The sequence below is a fragment of the Mchenga conophoros genome, linkage group LG9, assembly GCF_057382185.1.
Source record: "Mchenga conophoros isolate Kocher_MC1m ecotype Shallow Benthic linkage group LG9, M_conophoros_male_GT1.1, whole genome shotgun sequence".
NCBI classification, from domain to species: Eukaryota; Metazoa; Chordata; class Actinopteri; order Cichliformes; family Cichlidae; genus Mchenga; species Mchenga conophoros.
The window spans coordinates 18549985-18571747 of NC_140534.1; the positions used below are offsets into that span (position 1 = coordinate 18549985).

Sequence of the window (21763 nt, forward strand, 5' to 3'; positions counted from 1 at the left end):
AACACTGTTCAGGATTTCCCATAATCTTTTATTATTATTTCTATTTATATCTAATTGCTTCTTATAGTATTCCTTTTTACTAAATCTAAGTATATTAGTTAACCTATTTTTATATCTTTTGTATCTGATTTCAGCATCTTTAGTTCTCGTTCTTAAGAACTCTCTGTATAGAGCATTTTTCTTTATACATGCATTTTGCAGACCTTTTGTTATCCATGGACAGTCCATATATTTCTGTTTCCTACTATATTGCTTTATTGGACAGTTGGTATTGTACAGTAATGTAAATATTCTAAGGAATTTATTATAAGCACTATTAACGTCCTGTTCCTGATATACTTCACCCCAGTTTTCCTTCAATAAATCTTTTTTAAATGCATTCATTCTTTCTTCTGTTCTTACTCGTCTGTACTCTTTTTTACTGTCCATTTTATTGATCTTGTAATTCCTATCATAGATTGTAAAAATTGGAAGATGGTCACTTATGTCGTTAATCAGGAGTCCACTTACAGTCTTATTTTCAATGTCATTTGCAAAAATGTTGTCTATGAGAGTTGCACAATGTGATGTAATCCTGGTAGGTCTAGTAATTTTAGGGAATAGATTCATACAGTGCATTGTGTTTATAAATTCCTCAGTGGTTTTATGTTTATTTGGGTTTAGCAAATCAATATTGAAGTCTCCACAAATGAAAACTTTTTTGCGAGCTATTTCAATAAATGTTTCTTCTATCCAGTCTTTAAATGTCTCAATACTACTACCTGGAGCTCTGTATATACAGCTAATGATTACATTTTTACTTTTTTCTTTACAAATTTCAACTGTAATACATTCTAGTACATTATCAATCACCATCGTCATCTTTTCCACCACATTAAATTTCAAGGATTTGTCCACATACAAGGCCACTCCTCCTCCTCCTTTGTTTCGCCTAGTTATAAATGTGAATTCATAACCCTCCAGTTCAAAGTCTGTTCCTTTTTCCATATTGATCCAAGTTTCTGATAAGGCAATGACACTAAATGGATGTGAAAACTGGTTAAGATATTCTTTGATATGACTAAAATTAGCATAGAGACTTCTACAGTTAAAGTGGATAATTGATAATTTATTCTCAGTTTTAATCCTCTGATTGTAGTCTTTATTTGTATAGTAGCAGCAATTGTTATTGTTAGATGAGAAAAAGTTGTTGTCTGGATCTATTTCATATTCCAAGTCGTGTGTATTGTGATCCATATAGTTAAATGTTTTCAGTTCCAATTGATCATATTCTGCAACTGTCTGACTGATGCAGCTGATTCTTCCAGATGTATCTGAGTTCTTCCTTCCAGTGTGTGTCATAAGTGAGTGTGTGGTTGTCTGTTACCTTGTTTGCCGTCCAGATCGTGTTGCTCACTGATATTTTTCGAGATCCGCCATATTTTTAATGGTCAGAACTTTGGCTTCCTCTGGTGATCCGTTTAGTTTAATGAATATTTTGCAGTTCGTCGTCCAAGTGCCTTGGATTTTTCCCAGCTTCTTAAGGTGTCGCGCTTTTTTGGCTATTTCAGCGTTGTGTTTGGTTAGATGTTCATTGATAAAGACATTAGATCCTTTTAATTTTCTTCCTTGTTTCAGCAGCGTAATCTTGTGCTTTCGATTTACAAACCTTAATATAATAGCCGGTATGTTGCCGTTCCTCCTGGGAAGAGGGTGGCATGCTTCGACAGAGTTACAGTCCAGGGCAATCCCTTTGGACCGCAGGAAAGCAGCCACCTGTTGTTCCGTGGAGCTAATGTCAAGCTCTCCAGGTTCCTCGTTGTTGTCAGCGGTCACCGCCTGAGCGTATGACCGGGGTTTAATATGGAGCCCAGTGATGATGACGTCGTTTATCCTGGAGTATTGTTCCAGGTCAGCGACCTTACTTTCCAGGTATGCAATCTTTTTATCTTTTTCGGCATTTTGGATGCGGAGGAGCTTTACCTCCTCCACAATTTCAATGATATTTTTCTGCTGCAACCTGATAGTAGAAATTTCCTCCATTATGAAGTCAAGGGACTTTTTAATGTCCTCGACTTCCTCAGCTTTATGGGGCTTTAAATATAAATGTTTTAATATTGTGATGTCAGTATGTGGTTCCACTAATCTTGTATCCTGAATACAATGACAGTAAAGGCTTTCTGTCCTATTCTAATGTAAATTTCCCATTAACAGCTGTTGACAGGATGGAGGGTGTTGACGATAGTCTGTAATTGATTTGACAGTGCGATCTATTGTTAGTCTTTAACAACTAATCAGTTTGGACTTGTTGACAGCATCAGTGGAGTCGCCTCCTAGAAACAAGAGGGAGTCCCAGCTTCAGCGTGTGTGTGTGCTCTGACTAACAGACAAGCGTGATTACAAAACACAAGTTTGCACCGCTCTGATTTCATAAGTGATGAAAATTGGGCTTTTGTTGCAGTTGTGTTTGTGTGCAGGGAATATGAAACTCTCAGCATCAGGAGGCTGAGGATGCTTTTTCTGTTGCATGCAAATGAGAACTGTGTCACTATTTACTTCTCCATTCAGCTGGAGTTTGTCTCACACCATCTACCCCATGATTTGCTTCATTGTATTGTTTTGTTGCATCAACCCTTTGAACCCAGATGAAGGATACAAACACAGTACTGCAAGGAAATATTTACTGATATATTTAACATGCGAACTCCTTCGTTAGCTCTTCCGGTGTTGTCGTCCTGTCTGCAGGAGAGGAGGAACTTACTGTGCAGAAATTGTCCCTTGTTAATCTCAGCTTCCTCAGCAGGATCTCTGTTAGTGAGATCTTTGATAAAAATAAATTTCTTGAGAGACTCTTCCCCACTTTACAGGTGTGAGAATTGTATCACAGTCTGTGTGGAAAAGTCCTCTTTCAATAAGTAGTAATGAAGTTAATTAAACACAAAGAATCTCTGGGTAAGAAGGTTTAGCATCTACATGGTGCTGCGTGCTGGGTGAGAAGGAGGAGGAATAAGTCTGGATTGGCAGGGGTTCAGACTACGATTGAGTTATAGGCACATGTAGTTAGTGATCCAAGACATGTTGTCAAACAGCGTCTGGGCATACTCCACCAGACTCCGGAGCAGCTGGTTGTGCCGACCCAGGAGGATTCCTTGGCTAGAGATGGCTTTTTGAGACTGTGGCTGGAGTCGAATAGTTGAAAAAATTACCTCCTATGTGTTTTTATAATCACTTTTCCTTGGATTTGATGGAAAACGTCATGAGGTCCAGAAAAGATGTAAGGGGAGACGTGGAGCACTGAGGTGAACTGTAGCAAAAACCTGACTGTACCTCTAATATATTGCTTAATACTCTGATGTCTATCATGTTTAAACTACGATGACCCTAAAATGAGCTACAAAAAAAGTGCATTCTTAGCATGTTGTTTCATGCAGGCTACACGGCATCGTTATTATGGACAAGCCTCGGGGGTCCAGGCTTGCTCGATAAAGTCACTGTGCCCTCTCAGCTGAATTCTACTGATACACTTTGACTCTAATTCATGCAAATTGATTAAACACCCATTTTGACTATAAGTTATTGCAGTGCAAACTCAGTTTAATTATTCAGTTCAGAGTAGTTTCGTGCTTCTGCAGAAATCGTGGTAAACAGCATGACTCAGATCAACACTGAGTGTTCACCCCTCATGTTTCTTTGAAACTAAAAAGAGATCCTACGTCTCCTTGTGCAGCTAGTTTTGAAGCATTACCCTACTCAAACATTTCAAAACAAATGGAAATGTGTTGAGGAGATTGTGTGCTCACAGTTAGCTGTTCTTGTGTGTGTGGTGAGTTCATTAATCCACTTCTGCACCTGGAAAGAACGTCTCAACTGACTGTTTCTGCTTTGACCCTAAAATCTGAAACAGGTATTTTTGCACTTTTCTAAGTGTGGCTTTCTTCTTCTATGGTGGCAATTCTGAATATGTTATGTGAGTGTAGAATAGCAAATTGACTTGAGCTGAATGCTCCAATGTCAAAGTTAGTTCCCCATTCAGTTCAGTTCATGTGCTCTGTTGCCGACCCTGAAGCTGCATAGATGGAAACATGCTGGTAAAGAATTTCACTTCATAACCAAGGCTGGAATTTAGAAGAAAAATGGAAATCAAGTGAAATGAGTTTTAATTTGTTGTTCATATTTTATCTTCTGTGAAGATATGATCCAGTGCAGGACCTAACTGTATTTAAGACTTTCAAGATTAAACTACAATTTAAAATACTATTTTATTTTGCTAATGTGACCCAATCCCTCGTATGCCTACAGAATTCATCCAGCTCTTATTTTGGCTGCCACGCAGATGGCATGGTAAAAAAAAAAAAAAAAAAAAAAGGCCTGTATTTGTATAGTGCTTTACTAGTCCCTAAGGACCCCAAAGCACTTTACACATTCAGTCATCCACCCATTCACACACTGGTGATGGCAAGCTACATTGTAGCCACAGCTGCCCTGGAGCGCATGATAGGAAATCTTTTAACAGAGCAAAATAACCAAAGAAAAACTGAGTTTTAAAGGTGCAGCCTGTTTTTGTGGAGCCTACTTTGGCCAGATTATGTAACAATTAACTGGCTGAAGCGCAGAACAGAAATGAATTAGCACCTTTACAATGTTTTGCTGATGAGTAAATGGAAGACAGGTGTGAAGGCTAATGAGCAATCAGGAGTCCAGGTGGAGGTGAGGACATGGACACAAACATAGAGACGAAGCAAAACAGTAAACACAGGAAATGGAACAAGAGCTGAAATGAGCACACACACAGAGACAGGTCTGTGTGCGCCCGCAGCAACTCTTAAACTACATTATGTGCTCTCAGATGTTTATGGACCATTGTTGGTGCCGTAATGTGGGAAAAGCCTGACTTTGAAATCCAGAAAGTAATTTCACCCATTACAGAGGAATGTCCGTGGCTTTCAGATGGCACACCAGGCGCTCACACACATGTAGACAGCCAATCAGAGGGCTCTATTACAAAACAGAATTTGGGGTTATCAAGGTAACTAGAAGTTTAACCACACCAGTCCTTCTGACCCGTCACTGATTATGTATTAGTTTGAGGACTGATTTTAGCACTACATTGCAGTTTTTTAAGCCCTCCACGGTCTGGCCCATTTCTATATAAGCAAGATGCTGACTCCATATGAGATGTCAACGTCAGAGTAGGGAAGGCGGCCGGTGTCCTCTGACGTCTCCAACCTATTTGTAACCCGACCTCCCTGAATCTTAGGATCAAGATCAGACTATTGAAGTCTATCGTCATTCCGACTGCACTGTATGCTAGCGAAACCTGGCGCTCAACAAATGCGATCACTTAACGCCTGAACTTGCTTCAACAATGTGGCCTGCAGCGAATCGTGAGAATTTCTTACCGGGACCGGATAACGAACAATGAGGAAGGCACCTGCCCTTTAGCTGACGTTGTTGGAGAAAGGCGCTTCCGCTTTGCGGGCCATATTCTACGTCTACCCCCTTATCGCCCAGCCAAGATTGCCATTACATGGTTCCTGCGCACTGGCCAGCGAAAGCAAGGCTGACCAAAGTTCACATGGTGTCGAACGTTTATGGATTATCTGAAAACCGTCGACATCGCCTGGGACAAAGCCGAGGCAATCGCCGCTGACCGGCATCGATGGAGATCGTTAGCTGTCCAATGCCGGCGGCGTAGGAGGGACTAAATGCTTAGTAAGTTAGGTGAGATCTGTTGGCATGGATTTGTGGAGGGCACTAAAGTTTGTCTAGTAAAAGTTGATCAAGCCTTTGCTACTGGGGTTCCATGACTTTGGAATTCCCTGCCTGAGGATCTCAGAGACTCTCTAACCTCTTTTAGAGCTCTCTGTATTGGTTTTTCCTTCGTTTTTCTTTTTCTTTTAAAATTCTTTTCAATTTCATTGTAGTTATTTAAACTTTAACTTTTCATAGCTGTTGCTTTCATTACTATTCAACACTTTGTAACTTTGTTTTGAAGAGTGTTTTATACATTTAAGTTCAACCTTTGATGGTGAGTATTATGAAGGTGGTTCTTTTTTTAACTAGGGTACATAACTATGGTAAGTTGTGCTGCAAACCTAACTTGCTCCAGAGCTAGCTATGTTCCAGATTAGAAATCAATAGATTTGAAATCATTGCTAATAAATTATTCATAAAATTGCAAAATCACTCGTAGAAGATTTCTTGGACTTCACACATCGGTGCATGGATGGATAATTTGATTGCCCTACATGGATTAGTAGAGCAGTCCATGTCTGTTATATGCTGCCAACCCCAACATCACTCATATCACATCTCATTTTTATTTCTTCACCTGCATGAAAAATAGTACTTTTGTGCGTTGGACACTGACACAAAAAATCTAAATTGCTTTGGAATAATCCGTAAGTAAAGATCAATGTTGTTGTGATAGAAGCCACAGAGAAATATGAAAAAAGGTTTATTTTTTCAGTGTTGACCTCTCAGAACATCCAAGTGCATCTAATATTTTCAAGATAAACTGTGCATGTGTCTATTTTGATATTATCACATAGTTAATTTCATAGAAGCACAATATCCTTAGGGTGGAAAAAAAATCAGATAAAGCAGAGGACACGGAGACGATAACCAGCCCTGTGAATAAACAGTTAGACATGACCTCACTTCCAGAAGAAAGTTAGAGCAGATTTACGACGCTGGCTTTGAATGAGCAATGAATGATTTCTAACTGGAAGACATTTAACAAATAGTTCAAAGAGGAGTACGAATTAGCTTGATGACGACAGAATAATTAAAGGACTCTGGTTTAGTCTGTACAGCGTTGCATTGGACAGGATTTTTGTCTACTAAGATGGTCACTGAGACATTGAGTCATGTTGTAGCTTTGCATGTTTCACTATCTACATGATGCATCTTCTCCTCCTCCTGCTGCTTCCTCTCTTTACTTTCATGTATCCTTAAATTCTGCTCTGTTCACTCATGATGCTAAGCCAGGGGTGGGCAATTCCAGGCCTCAAGGGCCGGTGTCCTGCAGGTTTTAGATCTCACCTTGGGTCAACACACCTGAATCACATGATTAGTTCATTACCAGGCCTCTGGAGAACTGCAGGAGCTAATTTAGCCATTTAAATCAGCTGTGTTGGTTCAAGGACACATCTAAAACCTGCAGGGACACCGGCCCTCGAGGCCTGGAGTTGCCCACCCCTGTGCTAAGCCCATCCCTTGAACACAGGGTTGTTTTGAACATGCAATAGCTCACTTAATGTTTAAAATCCTCCACAGTAAATGAGCAATGCCAAGGAGGATGATCTTCTGAAGCTCTTGTATTTATGTTATTATATTAAGATATTTTGCTGGGACTTTGTTGGTGTGGTCTTCCACCCTTTATTAATCAAACCTAAAGCAAAAATTGAGAAACCTGAATGGCATAACTCGAGAACGAAGCAACGTAGGAGCTTGATGCCGTGTATCTACTAAAAAGTTTAAATCTCAGTGACCTTGACCTCAAGGTTAGAGGTCAAGTTTTCTGAAAAAAAAATCTTCTGAATGCAATAACTTGTGAACATACTTTGAAAAGAGATTCTTTGCTCCTTAACTCATTTGTTGTCTTGTTCACGTTGGGTATATTTAGTAGAAGAGAAGCTTTGATTTGTTATCAGTACCTGGATTTCTGGTCCAGTTATTTTTCTCGGATGTCTTTAGTTAAGACATAAAAGGTCATGTTATTTTAGGTGAAGCATTTTACTCGCTGCACAGCTGTGAATCCACTCAGCAGGAGAAGACTGAAGATGTGCCAATGTGACAGGATTTTTTTTCTACTCTTTTATATTTCACAAAATAGAGTCAAAATTTTACTCTGAAAAGAACGTAATTAATTTGTAGTGATGCAAATTGTGTTTTTCTTCCCACAGCACCTCTGTTTTGTTAGATAAAACCTTTTTAAAACTTTTGAGTGGATTTTCAAATTTTTAGAAGCTCTCCTGTCAGTTTTTTTTTTTTTTTTTAATATTTTTATTTCAGTTACTCAAAAAACTGAGCCAATATTTGTAACTGTGATGATAGAAGACAGCTTCTTGTTTTACTTCCTACTGCTTTTCTTTCGGTTTATTCATCAGGCTAAATACACATTTCAACTAAAACGTCCCACTTCATTTAATTTATTTTTTTTAACTGTGTCCACAGTAAATAAGTATTCCAAAAAGAGGATGATCCAGCTTTATCAGTGCAAGTATCATCATTTTCTCCTACTCATACCTGACAGTGAATCATCCGACACATATTACAAGTCCATGATGTGTTGCTTCCAGATTTAGGTCCTCATTCTTCATTCCAATCTTAGAAAATTACTTAACCAGCCTTTACAGTGAATCGGGTCTATATTTGCTTTTGAGCATGTTGTTTGACAATGTTCCTCCTCTTCAAATCTATAAATGCTACCCTGCTGGATCCCTTTTACAACCATCCCTCTTTTAATTAACACCAATATGTGATGCCTCAAAGGAGTTCATCTCTGTTTTTATAAAAGAAATTCTCATCATATATTCATCACAACTTGCACCGTATCCCCTGATTTTTATTACCTAATTAAAACAAAACAAATCCTGCATACCCTTTGTCCTTTTGTTTGCAACTGAATGGTTTTCAGCTGAACTTTGAGGCCTACAAGAGCTTCACTCCAATCTGCTGAAGGCATGTGGCGTTAATGTGTTTGACGGCTCCTGGATCAATGAAAGTCGGGCCTCTCACCCTCCTCTTGCTGTGTCTTTTGGAGCTAACTGAGAGATCCAGCATGGAAAACAATGGAGTCACAGTTTGGATAAGAGTAGAGCAGAAGAAACCTCAAATTCAAAAAAAAAGAAGAAAGCATCAGTCCTCACTTAGAGGAAGCGCAAGTAGTGACTGACTCGACCAACATAAAAATAATCTAGGTTAGGACATACGAATAAGTAAATTTAGGAAAGTGATTACAGTTGTTTTGACACTGCACGCACAGCACTGGAAACTACAGCAAGTTGAATGACAGTTGCGATTGTTTAGTGTGAATCATGCAGTTCTTTCCTGCATGACTGTAACACTGCTGGAAGTAGTGATGGCCCGCTTGAAGCTGACGCTCCGGAGCGTGTGTCGAAAAAAACAACACACTGGTTCAGAAGCACTGTGTCGAGGCTTGCTTCGTTTGGCAAAAGTCACGTGACCAGTGACGTCCGAAGCTTCATTACGCACGTAACTGCTTCGGTACCTGATTCAAACAGATATAAGGAAGTGAATCATCCACGGGATTCGTGGAGTGTGTTGATGGTGACAGATAGCGACGAGGTGATCATTCCACTGACAGATATGGAGCCAGCGAGGAAGAGAGGACGTTATGGCGTGTGGAAATATTTTGAGTTGATTTTGCTCAATTCATTTTATCTGCCGAAGTGAAAAACTTGAAATGTCCAAAATCATGTTTTCATAATGTAAATATCATTATAGCATATGACTTTAGGAACACTTCCATGTGAATTAAAGCTAATGAAGACTACAAAAATGTATTTGGCACTATACGTACATTACATTGCTACAGTTTAGAAAATCATTTTGTTTATTGTTTTTAGGTGATAGTCTGCAGGACCCAGGAATACCTGCATATCTACCAGCTTGCAGTGTGGTTCCTGCACTCCACAGCCTCTTCTGTTCCATGCAAGTGGATTTTCTCCAGGGCAGGAGAAACTATTTCTAAGAAAAGAAACAGACTCAGCCAGCGCACAGTAACACTAATCCTCTTTTTAAATGTAAATAACAAAAGGGCTACCTTACATAGATCATGTTTTTACTTTGCAAGTTCTTGATTAGGGGTGGGTTTTGATTATCGCCTTTCTGATTACAATCCATGCTAAATTGAATAAAGTGATATTGATTCATTACAATCCTGTGTCGATTTGTAAATTAACGTTATTATGCCTGAAACGCCAGCATCTCAGGTTAAACCTCACAACATGTCGTCAAACACCATGCAGCTAAAACAGTAACTGGGAGCAGGTTTACGGATTCTGCATACAAACGTGAACACAGAGCGCGGACCCGACGCGTCAGAATCAGATTTTGATGTGTCGTCAGGTCCGCGCTAGCTGTGTTTGCCTCTTTTCTTCGCTGGCTTCTGCAGCTGCAGGTTTCATAACTCTCTGTTTACATCTCTAATTAAGTCTCACATGTGTCAGCTTTCTTTTAATAGACACGAAATTATGGATATATACTGTTAAATGATCAGAATTGTAATATTTCTGACTGAGGCAAAACTTTCCAGATTCCAATCAAATTGAATCGGATCCTGTATCGAATCAAAAGGATTCTACAAATCAGTGACGATGCAGCCGTACTCAGCCCCCTAAGCATTTTCCCTTTCCAGTTCACAATCAATCCCACCCCTAGGTCAAAAATATGTATAGGAATTGGCCTAATCTAATATTTTGTATGAACCTGTCCAGCTGTCCAGTGATTAAACGACAAGTAGATGGAGGCAGGACTTCACAGCAGGGGCATACTCCATAATGTGCTGTGCATTATCATATGTATATTATATATATTGCTCACTTATTGTATTTACCAACATCAAGGAGTTATGAGCAAAGAAAGGCCACACCATAGTGCATGTTTAAATAGGGAAAGTTTATTGATCAAAATGTATTACGCAGATACGCATTACATTTTTTTCAGCCCCCCAATCGAGAAAACAAAACCAATTACATGTTCAAAGCAACGGAACGGTGGCCCAATATCAGAGAGAACTCCACTCTTGAGTGAGCAGTGATAATTGAGCAGTCCGTTTTATTTTGCAGATTCAAGCTGCTCTTCAAAATTTTCACCACCAGATGTCACCGGAGAGGACTGTGTTGAAAAGCTTCGAGTAATGAACCGTTTTTCAATACAAGCTTCAGTGCTTCGGAAAGCTTCATTTGGCCATCACTAGCTGGAAGTGTAGTACAGCTCTGTCTCCTTGTGCCTTCATTTACAACAACAGTTCACACTCCATTGTGAGTGTTCATATGCTCAGGAACTCTGGCACGGCCGCACGCACTCAGTGTCAGGTCGCTCAGTCATCTGATGGTTTCTACCACACCGGCCACCATGAGTGCTTACCGGGGGTTCTAGCATGCTGCTGCATAAATAGGAGAGACTGATTAAACAATGTGCCACAGCTGTGCCACTCAGTCTCTGATTGGCACTGAGCTCTGAATCTCCTGTTCCACCTCTACTCCCCACAGCTGAGCCAAAACCACATTTTTGAGAAAACTAACAAGCACATTCCTAAAAGAAATTCTGTTTCGTGGAACAGCTGAACTCTTTTTTTCTCCTTCACAGCAGGCGTTGGGCCCCGAACATTTGGTGTACACCGTGTAATATACAGTACTCACAAAGGTTTTTTGGTTTTTAAAGGAAGACTATTAAAATCCCATGTGAGTGTTTCTCAAAAAGCAATGAGATGCATGAATTTATGTTAATGGTAAACACTCGTTCGTAGTATTTTCTACTTGACTGAGGCATTCAAACTGCTTTATACAACAGTCCTCATTCAAGCATTTGTTTTTCTTCTTTCTGCTTCACATTCACAGTCCAATAAACAATTCAGAAAAAAACCTGAGGGTTGCACGCTAACGATACTTTACTTTGGCATGCAGACTGGGACAGCCAGGGACTAAACCACCAACCTTCCAATTAGTGGATGACGTGCGCTACCTCCTGAGCTACAGCCACCCCTGTGTGTTAATGAGACAGAGAAAGGGAATAATTGACAAAAGAAATTTACACTTTTTGCATTTACTTCAGGGCATCAGTAGAAATAATAATAATTTTACACTAAATGATAAACCCTATAGTCTGTGTAAGTGAAGTATATTTAAAGTTTTGTACACGGTATGTGAGTGCAAATTGTCATTTGAGTAAAGCCTGCTAATCTGTCCAGTGTTTATTCAAATGGTAACCCTGGACCAGAATATATATTTCTGTTCAGAAGACTTCAAGATTTTGGCAGACAGCGTGCAATACCCAAGAAATGCTTGATTCTAATTAAAGTTTGCTTTTATTTATTTTGGACATATAATACAAGTCGGGATTTTTTTTTCCCCCCCTTTGCATTCATTCAAAAGAAATGAAAAACCAAAAATCAGTGGATGCTTATATTTCTTAAAACTCTACTTCAGCTTTTATATCATAGATGTAACCCCCAAATACCCATATTATGTTTTTTTCTTTCTGAGTGGATCCATTTGTTCCAGATTATAGTAGCTAGTCAGTATGTCATGGTGCAGTAAAATGCAAAAAAAAAAAAAAAAAATCAAAGCCAACAAACATATTTCTGTATTTTTTATTAGAACAATTAAAATGAAAAAAATGACAATCCATCTGTGTCAAAAAGCAATAAACAATATTTCATTTTAAAAATAATGCACAGATACAGAAGCAAAGCTGAGAGCTGCGAGGTCATTACACACTTGAAAGCACAGAGGAGAGTTTAAGGTAGAAAGTAAAAAGCAATAAATCAAAGCATCAGGCCTGAAGCAACTAAAGTTATAAGAAGGCGTTCCAGGAAAGTTTTTAGCAGGCTCCCAAAGCAAGAAGCTGTGTTTGGGATGTACATGCATGTACTTGCTCTCTGGGTCCATCAAATTCACCTGTGTCCCACCTCTGGTCCAGATAGAACTGGTTTCTCGGGGCATGAGGCGTTCAAGGGCTGAACTACAGGAACGCATTGGGACTGTGCATTCATGTCCATCTGCATGCTTTTGTGCGTGTTAGCCTGTTTACTTCTTGTGGTAGTTGTCTGCATAAGCTCTGTGATCCTCCTGCCCGGGATACTGGTCTCCATAGCGCCTCAGTATGTCCTGGAGGCTGGGCATGCCTTGTGAGAGAGGCTGGTAGGGTGTGTGAGATTCCTCCTGGCCGCTCTGGTAGGGCTCTGCTTCATACTGGTCCTGATTAACCTGCTCTCTCTCGGCTGCCGTCTGGCTGTGGTCCTCTGCAGCATGACGTTCAGGCTGGCTTTGAGGCTGCTCGGTCTCATAGCGACGCAGGCGGCAGTCACGGTCATACTCGGGGTCACAGTGTGGGTTTACAGGCTCCAGGACGCCGTTGCGGGTGCCGTCAGAATTCAGGTGGGGCTCATAGGCCTCAGCAGGGTAAGGGATGCGACGTTGAACTCCAGAGCGAGGTGCGCTGGGCTTCACGGGATAGCATTCACGGTCATAGCCAATGAAACAGTCGTAGCCCTCCTTGGTTTTGCCTGGGGGACCCAGAGGGTGGCGTTCCTCCTGGGCAGGTTCCTCATAACTGGGATGGGAATAAGGGTGCTGCTGCCTGGGGGAGGGAGGGGTGTGCAGGTGCATAGCGCCTGCTGCATCACGCATAGTAGAGTAAGGATCGTTGGAGTTTGACTCAGAAGCAGCCCCCATACGTGGAGCATATGGGTCATTAGTGTGAGCTTGGGCCATGTATTGGCGCAGTACAGCAAAGAGATCAGTAGCTGGAGGAGAAGTTGGGGCACTGGCCTGGCGATACATAGCATAAGGATCAGTGACTCTGTTAACATTAGAATAAGAATCCCTATACATGGAATAGGGGTCATACTGCTCAGCAGGAGGGGCAGCACGGATGGCAGCGGCCTGATCTCTCTCGTTACTTTTGTATGATTCTGGAGAAGTGGAAAATCTGGTGGCGGTAAGAGGGTTGCAACCGTCTTCAAAAAGAGGATTGCAGGATCCTGGTGCAGCTTGGGGAGCCTGGAGGGATAGAGTAAAATTAAAATACAGTAATGCAGAAAGCTGTTGAAGGAAATTAGTATGACGAATAAGACGTACCGTACTGGAGGCAGAATAGGCATTCATGTAGAGACCAGCAGGAGCTTTCTGTAACATTTTGCAGGCAGGATCTTTCTTGGGGTCACAGCCAAGGTGGGCATATGATGGACGGGACCCACCAGAATACCCATAAGCAGCTTTCAGATGGTACTGCAGACACTCCACATCATCAGAGCCACAGATCCGCAGCAACTCTACCTTCTGCTCCTGAAGCACGAGAAACAAGGATCCATATTATGAGATGGGTGCAAATTTTTTCTCATCGAAAACATTTGTAAGCAATTAAATTATTGCTCCTGCTGAATGCATCCATCTTGGGCAACAATTATAGATATAGGTTTGCAAATCTTACCCATGGGAGCTTTCAGATGCACCACTGCCCAGCAGTCTAAGGTTCTATTAACTAATAATAACATAAGTTTCAACAAGAACTCTAAATTCTAAATAAAGAACTCTAAAAACTCTCTAAATTACCTTAAATTTAAACAATAATCAGTTTTTCAGTTGTAAACAGTTTGAAAAATTGTGATATTTTGTATGCCATGATACAAAACGTGCAATGAATAATTAATTAATTAAAATACAGTAAATATACATGTATACTATGCACAAAAAATACTATAGCATACCATGGTCAGGAAAGGCATCGTGGACGGCGAGTAGTAGTAGTACCCTGACTGAGGGTCCTTGGCTGGAGCAGGAGAGTGGACGTACTGAGGAGCAGGGGTGGCAGCCGGGAGCACCAATGGCTTGTAAGGGCTCTTTCCCTGGACTAAAGCCATGTACATGCAGTAGGGGTCCTTGGTGGGGTCACAGGTTTTTACTGGGGCAGGTTTGGGGGGTTCCGCTTTAGGACTGGCCCTGCTGGTGTAGGAAGCCACGCAGTTGGGGTCTTCAGTATCGGAGCAGGATTTATAAACATCTCCCAGGTGTCTCAAGTAGGCCTTGTAGGAGCGACGTCCCTCAGCACGGTTCTTGTTCTGGAGGTAGGCGAGGAAGATGCGATCCATCTCCTGAATCTGAAGGGAGTAAGGGTTTATTGTTTTTTCACTGATCGGATGACATGTAACATCAATAAAAGTAAAAGGCTTCTCAGAGAACCACCACTCTCTGAACATCCAGTTTTACAGGGAGGCGCTCAGAAAGAAACTATCTCTGGCCGAAATGATAAACTCTGTGTGGTCAACATTTGTACTCTGGCAATTTTAATTATGGTTTTTTAATATAAGAGTATGAGACTGTAAAACAGCAGTAATAACCGGCTTCTTCCTATTCATAAACACGATTGTCCTCCTAGCCTCTGTTTTTGAAAACTGGTGCTATCAAGGAAGTAACTGACCAATCAGCATGCATTAGCAGAACGCTAGCTTTTTGTTGGTAACCCTGTTTTATTGATTATAATGTTGACATGTAAGAGAAATGTAATTTTTGTTTGTTTCTTTTGTTTTATTGTGTTTTGTAGCAGGTGTGAATCTTTAGTTTAGCTGTTTAGGTGAACTGAACCTTCTGGTGAAAGAAGCTGGACAGGCCTGTGTAGATCTGGTGCCTGCTGCTGAGTCCTTTGAAAGGACATTTGGTTGTGTGTGTTTAATTCCTGTTTGATAAAACTCACTCCGTCAACTTTTCCCAGCAGAAATTCACGCAACTTTTCAAACTACTCCTGATTTTACTGGCTCATTAACTTTATATGTGAGAGTTGTTAGTGATATATTCAGGTTTAGGATGATAATAATATTTGCGACTTCTTAGTGACTCCACTCATTTTTCCTGAATCCAAATTCCGAGTCCTTCCTTGCCCCCTTGTCATGTCTAAAAAACAAGGGCAGCAACAATAAATCAAAGCAGTGAAGCTGAAAGGAACCAAAAACTGTGCTAAAAGGTGCTAAAACAGTAGAGATCAGATTTAATTTATGGTTTGGTCACTGCAAAAGACTCAAGTAATACCTATAATACCTCACATTTGATACATACAGTTTTTGTGAGTTATGGCAACTTCTACATCATCAACATGATTATTTCCCCCACAAAAAACCTAAATAAACTGCACAACACATTTTTAAGCAATACATTGCAAAATAAATGCCAGATTTGGCAAATACAATACAAATAAGTTGGCATGTACATTAATATATTAAAAATCCATTTTAATTATTTCATGGTTCAGGCTTTAAAGGGTTAATATAAAAGCATTAATTAGAGCAGCTTTAAATATAAGAGAACCAATCATCTCATTAACAACTTGTCAATACCAAAGAGTTTTGTTTCATATTGAACAGCTGAAGTGTTACATGGAAACTTTCATTTCATGACACCGTTAATGTCGAAAACAAAGCGTTCACTCACTGCCTCCTGGTTGCCGTTGTCAGTAAAGTACTTGTACCATGCCCAGAAGTCAGAGTGCTGTTTGTACCAGCTGATGTTCCTGCGGTTGCGGATCAGCCTCCTGTGTGCTGCTGCAGCAGCCGCCTTCTCCTGGATGCTTTCCCCCGCTGAGGGCAGGAGATGAGGGGAAAAAGCAAAGACACGGCTGATCCAAAGGCTTCCACGCTGACATCATATTCAAGGACTTTCTAGTGACTTTTAAAGTTTCCAACAAAACATTCAAGGACTCAAACCCCTTTTTTTTGTATTCGCTAGAAAACGGCTTCCATCTCACATTAGCTCTCAATCACAGGGTCAAGAGTTGAAGCTACACAGAAGCCAGGTGAGGTGGAAGTCATAAATCTGTGTTTACTTTCCAATCACAAACCTCTTCCATGGACAAACTTTTCAAAAACTCGGTCACCGTGCACTCTTTAGAAACAAACACACATGTTGAAGTATCTTTAAAGGTAAAAACCACATACTTACCATCTCCTCTGGGCTTTTGCACAATTGGTCCAGCAGACAAGAATGCTGCAAACAGAGAAAAGCAAAAACAGATGTTGCTGAAGTCAAAATTGCTGATTCTTTCTAATCTAATTTGTCTGTAATATCCAAGCGATAACATGACATTAAACCTCAAATGCTTACGGGCTGATAGTTTTCATTAAATAGGGCTGGGGTAATTGGCACTGCCTGAAGCACTGGTTACTGCAGTTCTTTGTAGATTTTTATAGGGGTGCTTGTAACACGAAGCCCCACGCTGTGCTTTCAAAGGGCTGTGTGTATCTGTATGCACATACATGCACACGTGTGCACAGTTTGAAGTCGAAGGAACAGCAGATTCAGATTCAGCTCTGCTCCGGGTTCCTTTCATCTCCGCAGGGAGAAGGTGTTAGTCCCTCACAGAAGGGGAGGAAGAGGAGAAGGAGGAAGAAGAAGAGAGGAACAGATGACAGCCTTAAAAAGATCCACAGGGGATAAATTAGGGTTACGTGCCGTGTGTTTTAAGTGGAAAAAAACATTAATCTCTTGATTTTTCTTCTTCTTTTCTTCTTTTTTAATGTTGGGATTGGAAGAATGGATATGCACTGTCACCTGTGAGGTTAAACTAAAGGTATGGATCCTAAAGTTAAAGGAGAAGGTGGGAAGGTGACCCATGGTGATGTTTAGGAGGAGGAGGAGGAGGAGGAGGAGGAGGGTGGGCTGAATGATGCTGCCTCAGTATATCCACTCTATTTCTCTCTTTCTTTCTTTTAACAAGCCTGTAAAAAATGGCAGGCACATCTGGAAACAGCAGCACTTTAAGAGGGCATAGAGGAGGTGATGCTGACAGGTAATAATTTTTTTACTGATCAAAGTAACTCCTCCTCTTCCTCGTTACTGTATTTTTTCCCCTTTATCCATCAGGGAGCGTAACTTTGAAAACCAATTTTAAAAGAAAGCATGTCAATCAAGAAGAGAGAGAACTGGAAACAGGTGGTAGGGGAACAAACTGTCTCCATGTTGCAACATCGCCGGTGATATATGAGCATCACAGGCATGTTATAGAGCCGCGTGATGATATATGTGAAACCCAGTTCTCATGAACTCATCAGATGTACTGCAACTAAACTTTAGCTTTAACAAACTGAACCTTGAAATGAAGCAATAGCTCAAGGCAAATGCATTTTAAGGAGGCTCGAACAATCAAAGGAAAGTTGGAAAAATAAGCTGCTAAACTGATCCACAAAATCAAAAATGTTGTAAGTCTAAAAGCTAGATCCTCTGGCTCTGAATAGCTTTATTAGTATCACACTGATCTATAGCCAGCTGTGTGTTTTTTATTGGTTTAAAATAACTGCATGTCAACCTAAATGCAAAAGGTAAAAGCTCTGATTCATGAATATTTAATTTTTTTAAAAACAAACAAAGAAAGAAAGTCACTCATCACTGCTGTGTCCCTGCTAACATTAAGAAATAATGGCTGACATTCGTCATCAATGTGGACTTGAATGACTCATTCTTACCCACAGTAAAGTCTACCCTTCACCTCACGATTTACTCTTCAATCATTCAGTTTTTCAACTCGTAAAACTGGAAACATGCTTTTATGTCATCATTGTTCTTTTGTTCTACCCATCAGTCGGGACATGAATGGACTCTTATTTGCTCAAGGACTGTATTTAAGAACAGACTTGCAGTGCGAGAAGTGAGCATTCACCGGAAACTGCAGTCTTTCAGGGATGTTTTTTCACTTTAAATGGCAGCATCTCAGCACTGAAGACTTTTGGGGAGTGTGCTTATCTTTCAGAGTATCCACGTGTCATAGAGGCACCGTGTTTTACAGGTAACTTTGCTTTAAAGTGGAGCTAGAAAAGTAGTTGAAAGTTGCTGAGGCCTGTTTGAATAAGATGAGTTTAGACAGATTTTTAATTAGTTATAGCTTTGTATACACTGAAGTATTAGATAAGAGTGTAAGATATTAATAAATTTTGTTCTGATGAAAGATACGATGGGTTGCTGGTTTTGGAGTGTGAGGTTTTAGTGCTTTTGTGCCTTTAATACAATTTCAAAGTGATTATCTTTAGGTTTGGGGTTGCATCTAAGATATCTGATGACATTATCTCAGACTTTGTTGGAGGCACTTAGAAACAAAACCCTCAAGTTTGATTAAGAAAATATTTGTTGCAGACCTACCAAAAACCCAAGCAATGTATATAATATAAATAAAAGAAAAAGCTCCATCTTTTCACCACTAACACATTTTCATTTGAGATCCTAACACTGTCACCGAGCTTGGAATGCACCCATAAAGCAGACTAACCTCCAAACTCTTGGAGATCTTGGAGCTTTGCTGTCTTGCAAATATTTTTTAATAATTCTTTAATTTATTGGGCTCCTAATTGTGCATCTTCTGATTGTGTTATTGTGATTGTTTCTTCCAATAGAGATTTCAATCTGCAGTATTATAGAATATGAATATATTTACACTGTGAGATTACTAATCAACATTATAATTTAGCTACCTGTCATCATTTCCATAATTCGCTATAATATAATGTATAGCTGACAATCTGGCCTTGTTATCTGACGCCGTCTGTAATGTCCCATGTCTGCTGGGTACTCACCAGGCAGCAGCATCACAGCCAGCACAATGGTGATCAACACACCGGAGAAACTGGTCCGTCTTCTTTCAGCCATGACTGGACCTCAACAAAAACACAATCTTGAAAACCACTGTCACTTTGATCCTTTCTGTGCCTGTACCTGTTTGACACTTCACATGATGCAAAATCCTTTTTTTCACATATACTTTGATCACTGGCTCCAAAAATATGGTCCAACCAGCCATAGTAGTAATATTTTAGCCACGAGTCACTATTTTTCTCACAAAGATGCATTTTAAAGCTCAAAAATAGCTTTACAAAACTTTTAAAGCTCTATCAAAAGCCTCAACAGTTGGAGAAGTGACCTCTGCCTGTGGCTTGGAATTGAACTTTTGAAACAAACATGTTGCCACAACGGCTCCTGGCTGGGTTCAACCTACTGGTTTGTCATAGTAAAACAGAACCAGGTGTTTTTCAGCAGAATTTCAGCAGAATTTTAAGCCTCGGAAAATACCTGATTCTACCAAAAGTAAACACAGACTGCACTGTTTGGTCACTTACCTGCGGTTGTTTGACTTCAGAGTTTCCTTTCAGAGGATCCAAAGTGGACTCGGATGAAGCTCAGTCCACCAGGTGTGTACGTGGGAGGTGTTTGTGTGTGTGTTAGGGACTCCTTGCCTGCCCTGCAGCTCTTCTTACAGACTGATCTGACAAAAGGATCCAGCAACGTTTTAAAGTGAGCCCATCATCTCTGACACGCACTAAAAAAGGCTCAGCATGATTACCTGAGGGGGGTCAAGGGCCACCCCAAGAAGATGCCTGATTGGCTGAAACTTTCAGCCAATTGGAGGCACTGTAATTAAAGACAGAAAAGCAGAGACGGTGGGAGAGCTCTGAGTAAAGATGAAGACGTGGAGTATTGGGTGAAAAGAAGAAACCTCAAGTTGTTAATTTAAGATACTTCACGGTTGATTGTTTAATTATATTAAATGTAAGAAATCACATCTGTTTCAGAGATGCAACAATAACTCATGTAAAGTAAAATAAAGACCACAGAGGAGGCAGAGGAAAGACACAGGGCTGTAAAATAAAGGGGCGTTGAGGTGCCACATAAGCACTTCTCAGAGACCTCAATGAGGGCCAAACCACAGCTTCTGTCTGAACACACACAACATGCAAGCACAGCTGGTCCACACATGAGGAATTTGATAATCTACAGTTTCCTCCTGAGTTTAACTGTGTTCAGGCATGCCAGCCACGTAAGACACACACAGGTACACAAACACACACACACACAATGATTTTAGTAGAAAAACGATGTATCTGAGATATATGATGCAATATCACCACATCTGACTATATAAGCCTATAATTCATTTAGGCCATTCAGTAATGTTATCAGGTTTATGTCCAGAATAGCTGCAGGGGTTTTTTATTGTTTTTGGTTCTTTTACTGAAAATATTTTTGACACTAAATGTAATTTAATTTAAAACAAATATGACTTTTAAGAGAAAATCAGTTTTAAACATTGTCTTATTCCAGAGAGAGAATATGTTTAACATTTATGGAAGTATAAGATTTTGAACACGGTGCTTAAATGACTGATTGTGAAATAGCTAAAGACTGAACTACAGTTGGAGGATTTTGAATAGCTTGAGGTGTTTTAGTTTGGTCACCATTAGAGAAAACTGCAAGTCCTTGTAGAGCAAAAGGAAGAGGCCTGCTCTTCTTTACAGCGTTGCTTCATTTTGGTTTGAGATCTGGAGTTTGACTGGACCATTGCAACACTTTTTCTTTTTTCCAAACATTCTGATGGAGATTTGCTTCTGTGCTTGGATCATTGCCCCATTGCATGGCCTAAATTGGGCCAAATGTTAGTTGTCAGACTTGTGGCCTTACTTCTGACTCTAGAACTCTTTGATATACAGAGAATTTCACCATCAGCCTAATGGGTTTAAGTTGTCCAGGTCCTTTGCCTGCAAAACAAACCCAAATCATTAGCCAACCAAAGTGCTTAACAGCTCGTATGAGGTGTTAGTGCATAACATCTCCAATGTAGTTTTGCCTGTGCAAACGGCATTGTTCCAGACTTTAAGGTTTGTTCCACTGAATTTTTGCAAACCTAAGCTGTGCTGCCATAAACAATACTTGTTCAGTCTTTATCTTACTGCACTGTCATGAAGTTTAACATTTAAAATTCTAACTGAGGCCTGCGTAGTCTGAGATGGAGTTCTTGGGTTTCTCTGAGCATTGCATTGTCTGCTGGAATGTGTACTCCTGAGAAGATTGTGACACTGACACACACCTGAATGCAAAATTTCTGATTTAAAGATGTGGTAAAGGGATAAGTGATTTATAAAGTGCATTTGATTAGCAGCACTTGGATGCTTAGTACCCTCTTAACTTTTAAAGCTGTAAGGATCAAGCTAGTTTTTCACAGGCCTACATAGAGCCCACGTGACTGTGTCAAAAATACCACTGCGCTTCAACTGGTAATGTAACTA

General features: G+C 40.2%; 1 protein-coding gene across 3 annotated transcripts; it reads right to left on the reverse strand.

Annotated features, from left to right (window-relative positions):
* Positions 1–12303: 12303 nt before the first annotated feature.
* On the reverse strand, positions 12304–21603 carry and1 (actinodin1). Of its 3 annotated transcripts, XM_085286754.1 has the most exons (7): positions 19820–21597; positions 19280–19360; positions 16659–16703; positions 16152–16297; positions 14438–14827; positions 13809–14015; positions 12304–13730 (listed from the first exon to the last, which is right to left on the reverse strand). In XM_085286754.1, the coding sequence occupies exons 2-7, from the start codon at positions 19350–19352 to the stop codon at positions 12756–12758; spliced, it is 1836 nt and encodes a 611-aa protein (XP_085142880.1). In that variant the 5' UTR covers positions 19353–19360; positions 19820–21597; the 3' UTR covers positions 12304–12755. The 3 variants fall into 3 exon arrangements, with proteins under 3 accessions (XP_085142880.1, XP_085142879.1, XP_085142878.1); XM_085286753.1 differs by having other exon boundaries at positions 12304–14015; positions 19280–19354; positions 19820–21603; XM_085286752.1 differs by having other exon boundaries at positions 12304–14015; positions 19820–21603.
* Positions 21604–21763: the final 160 nt, after the last annotated feature.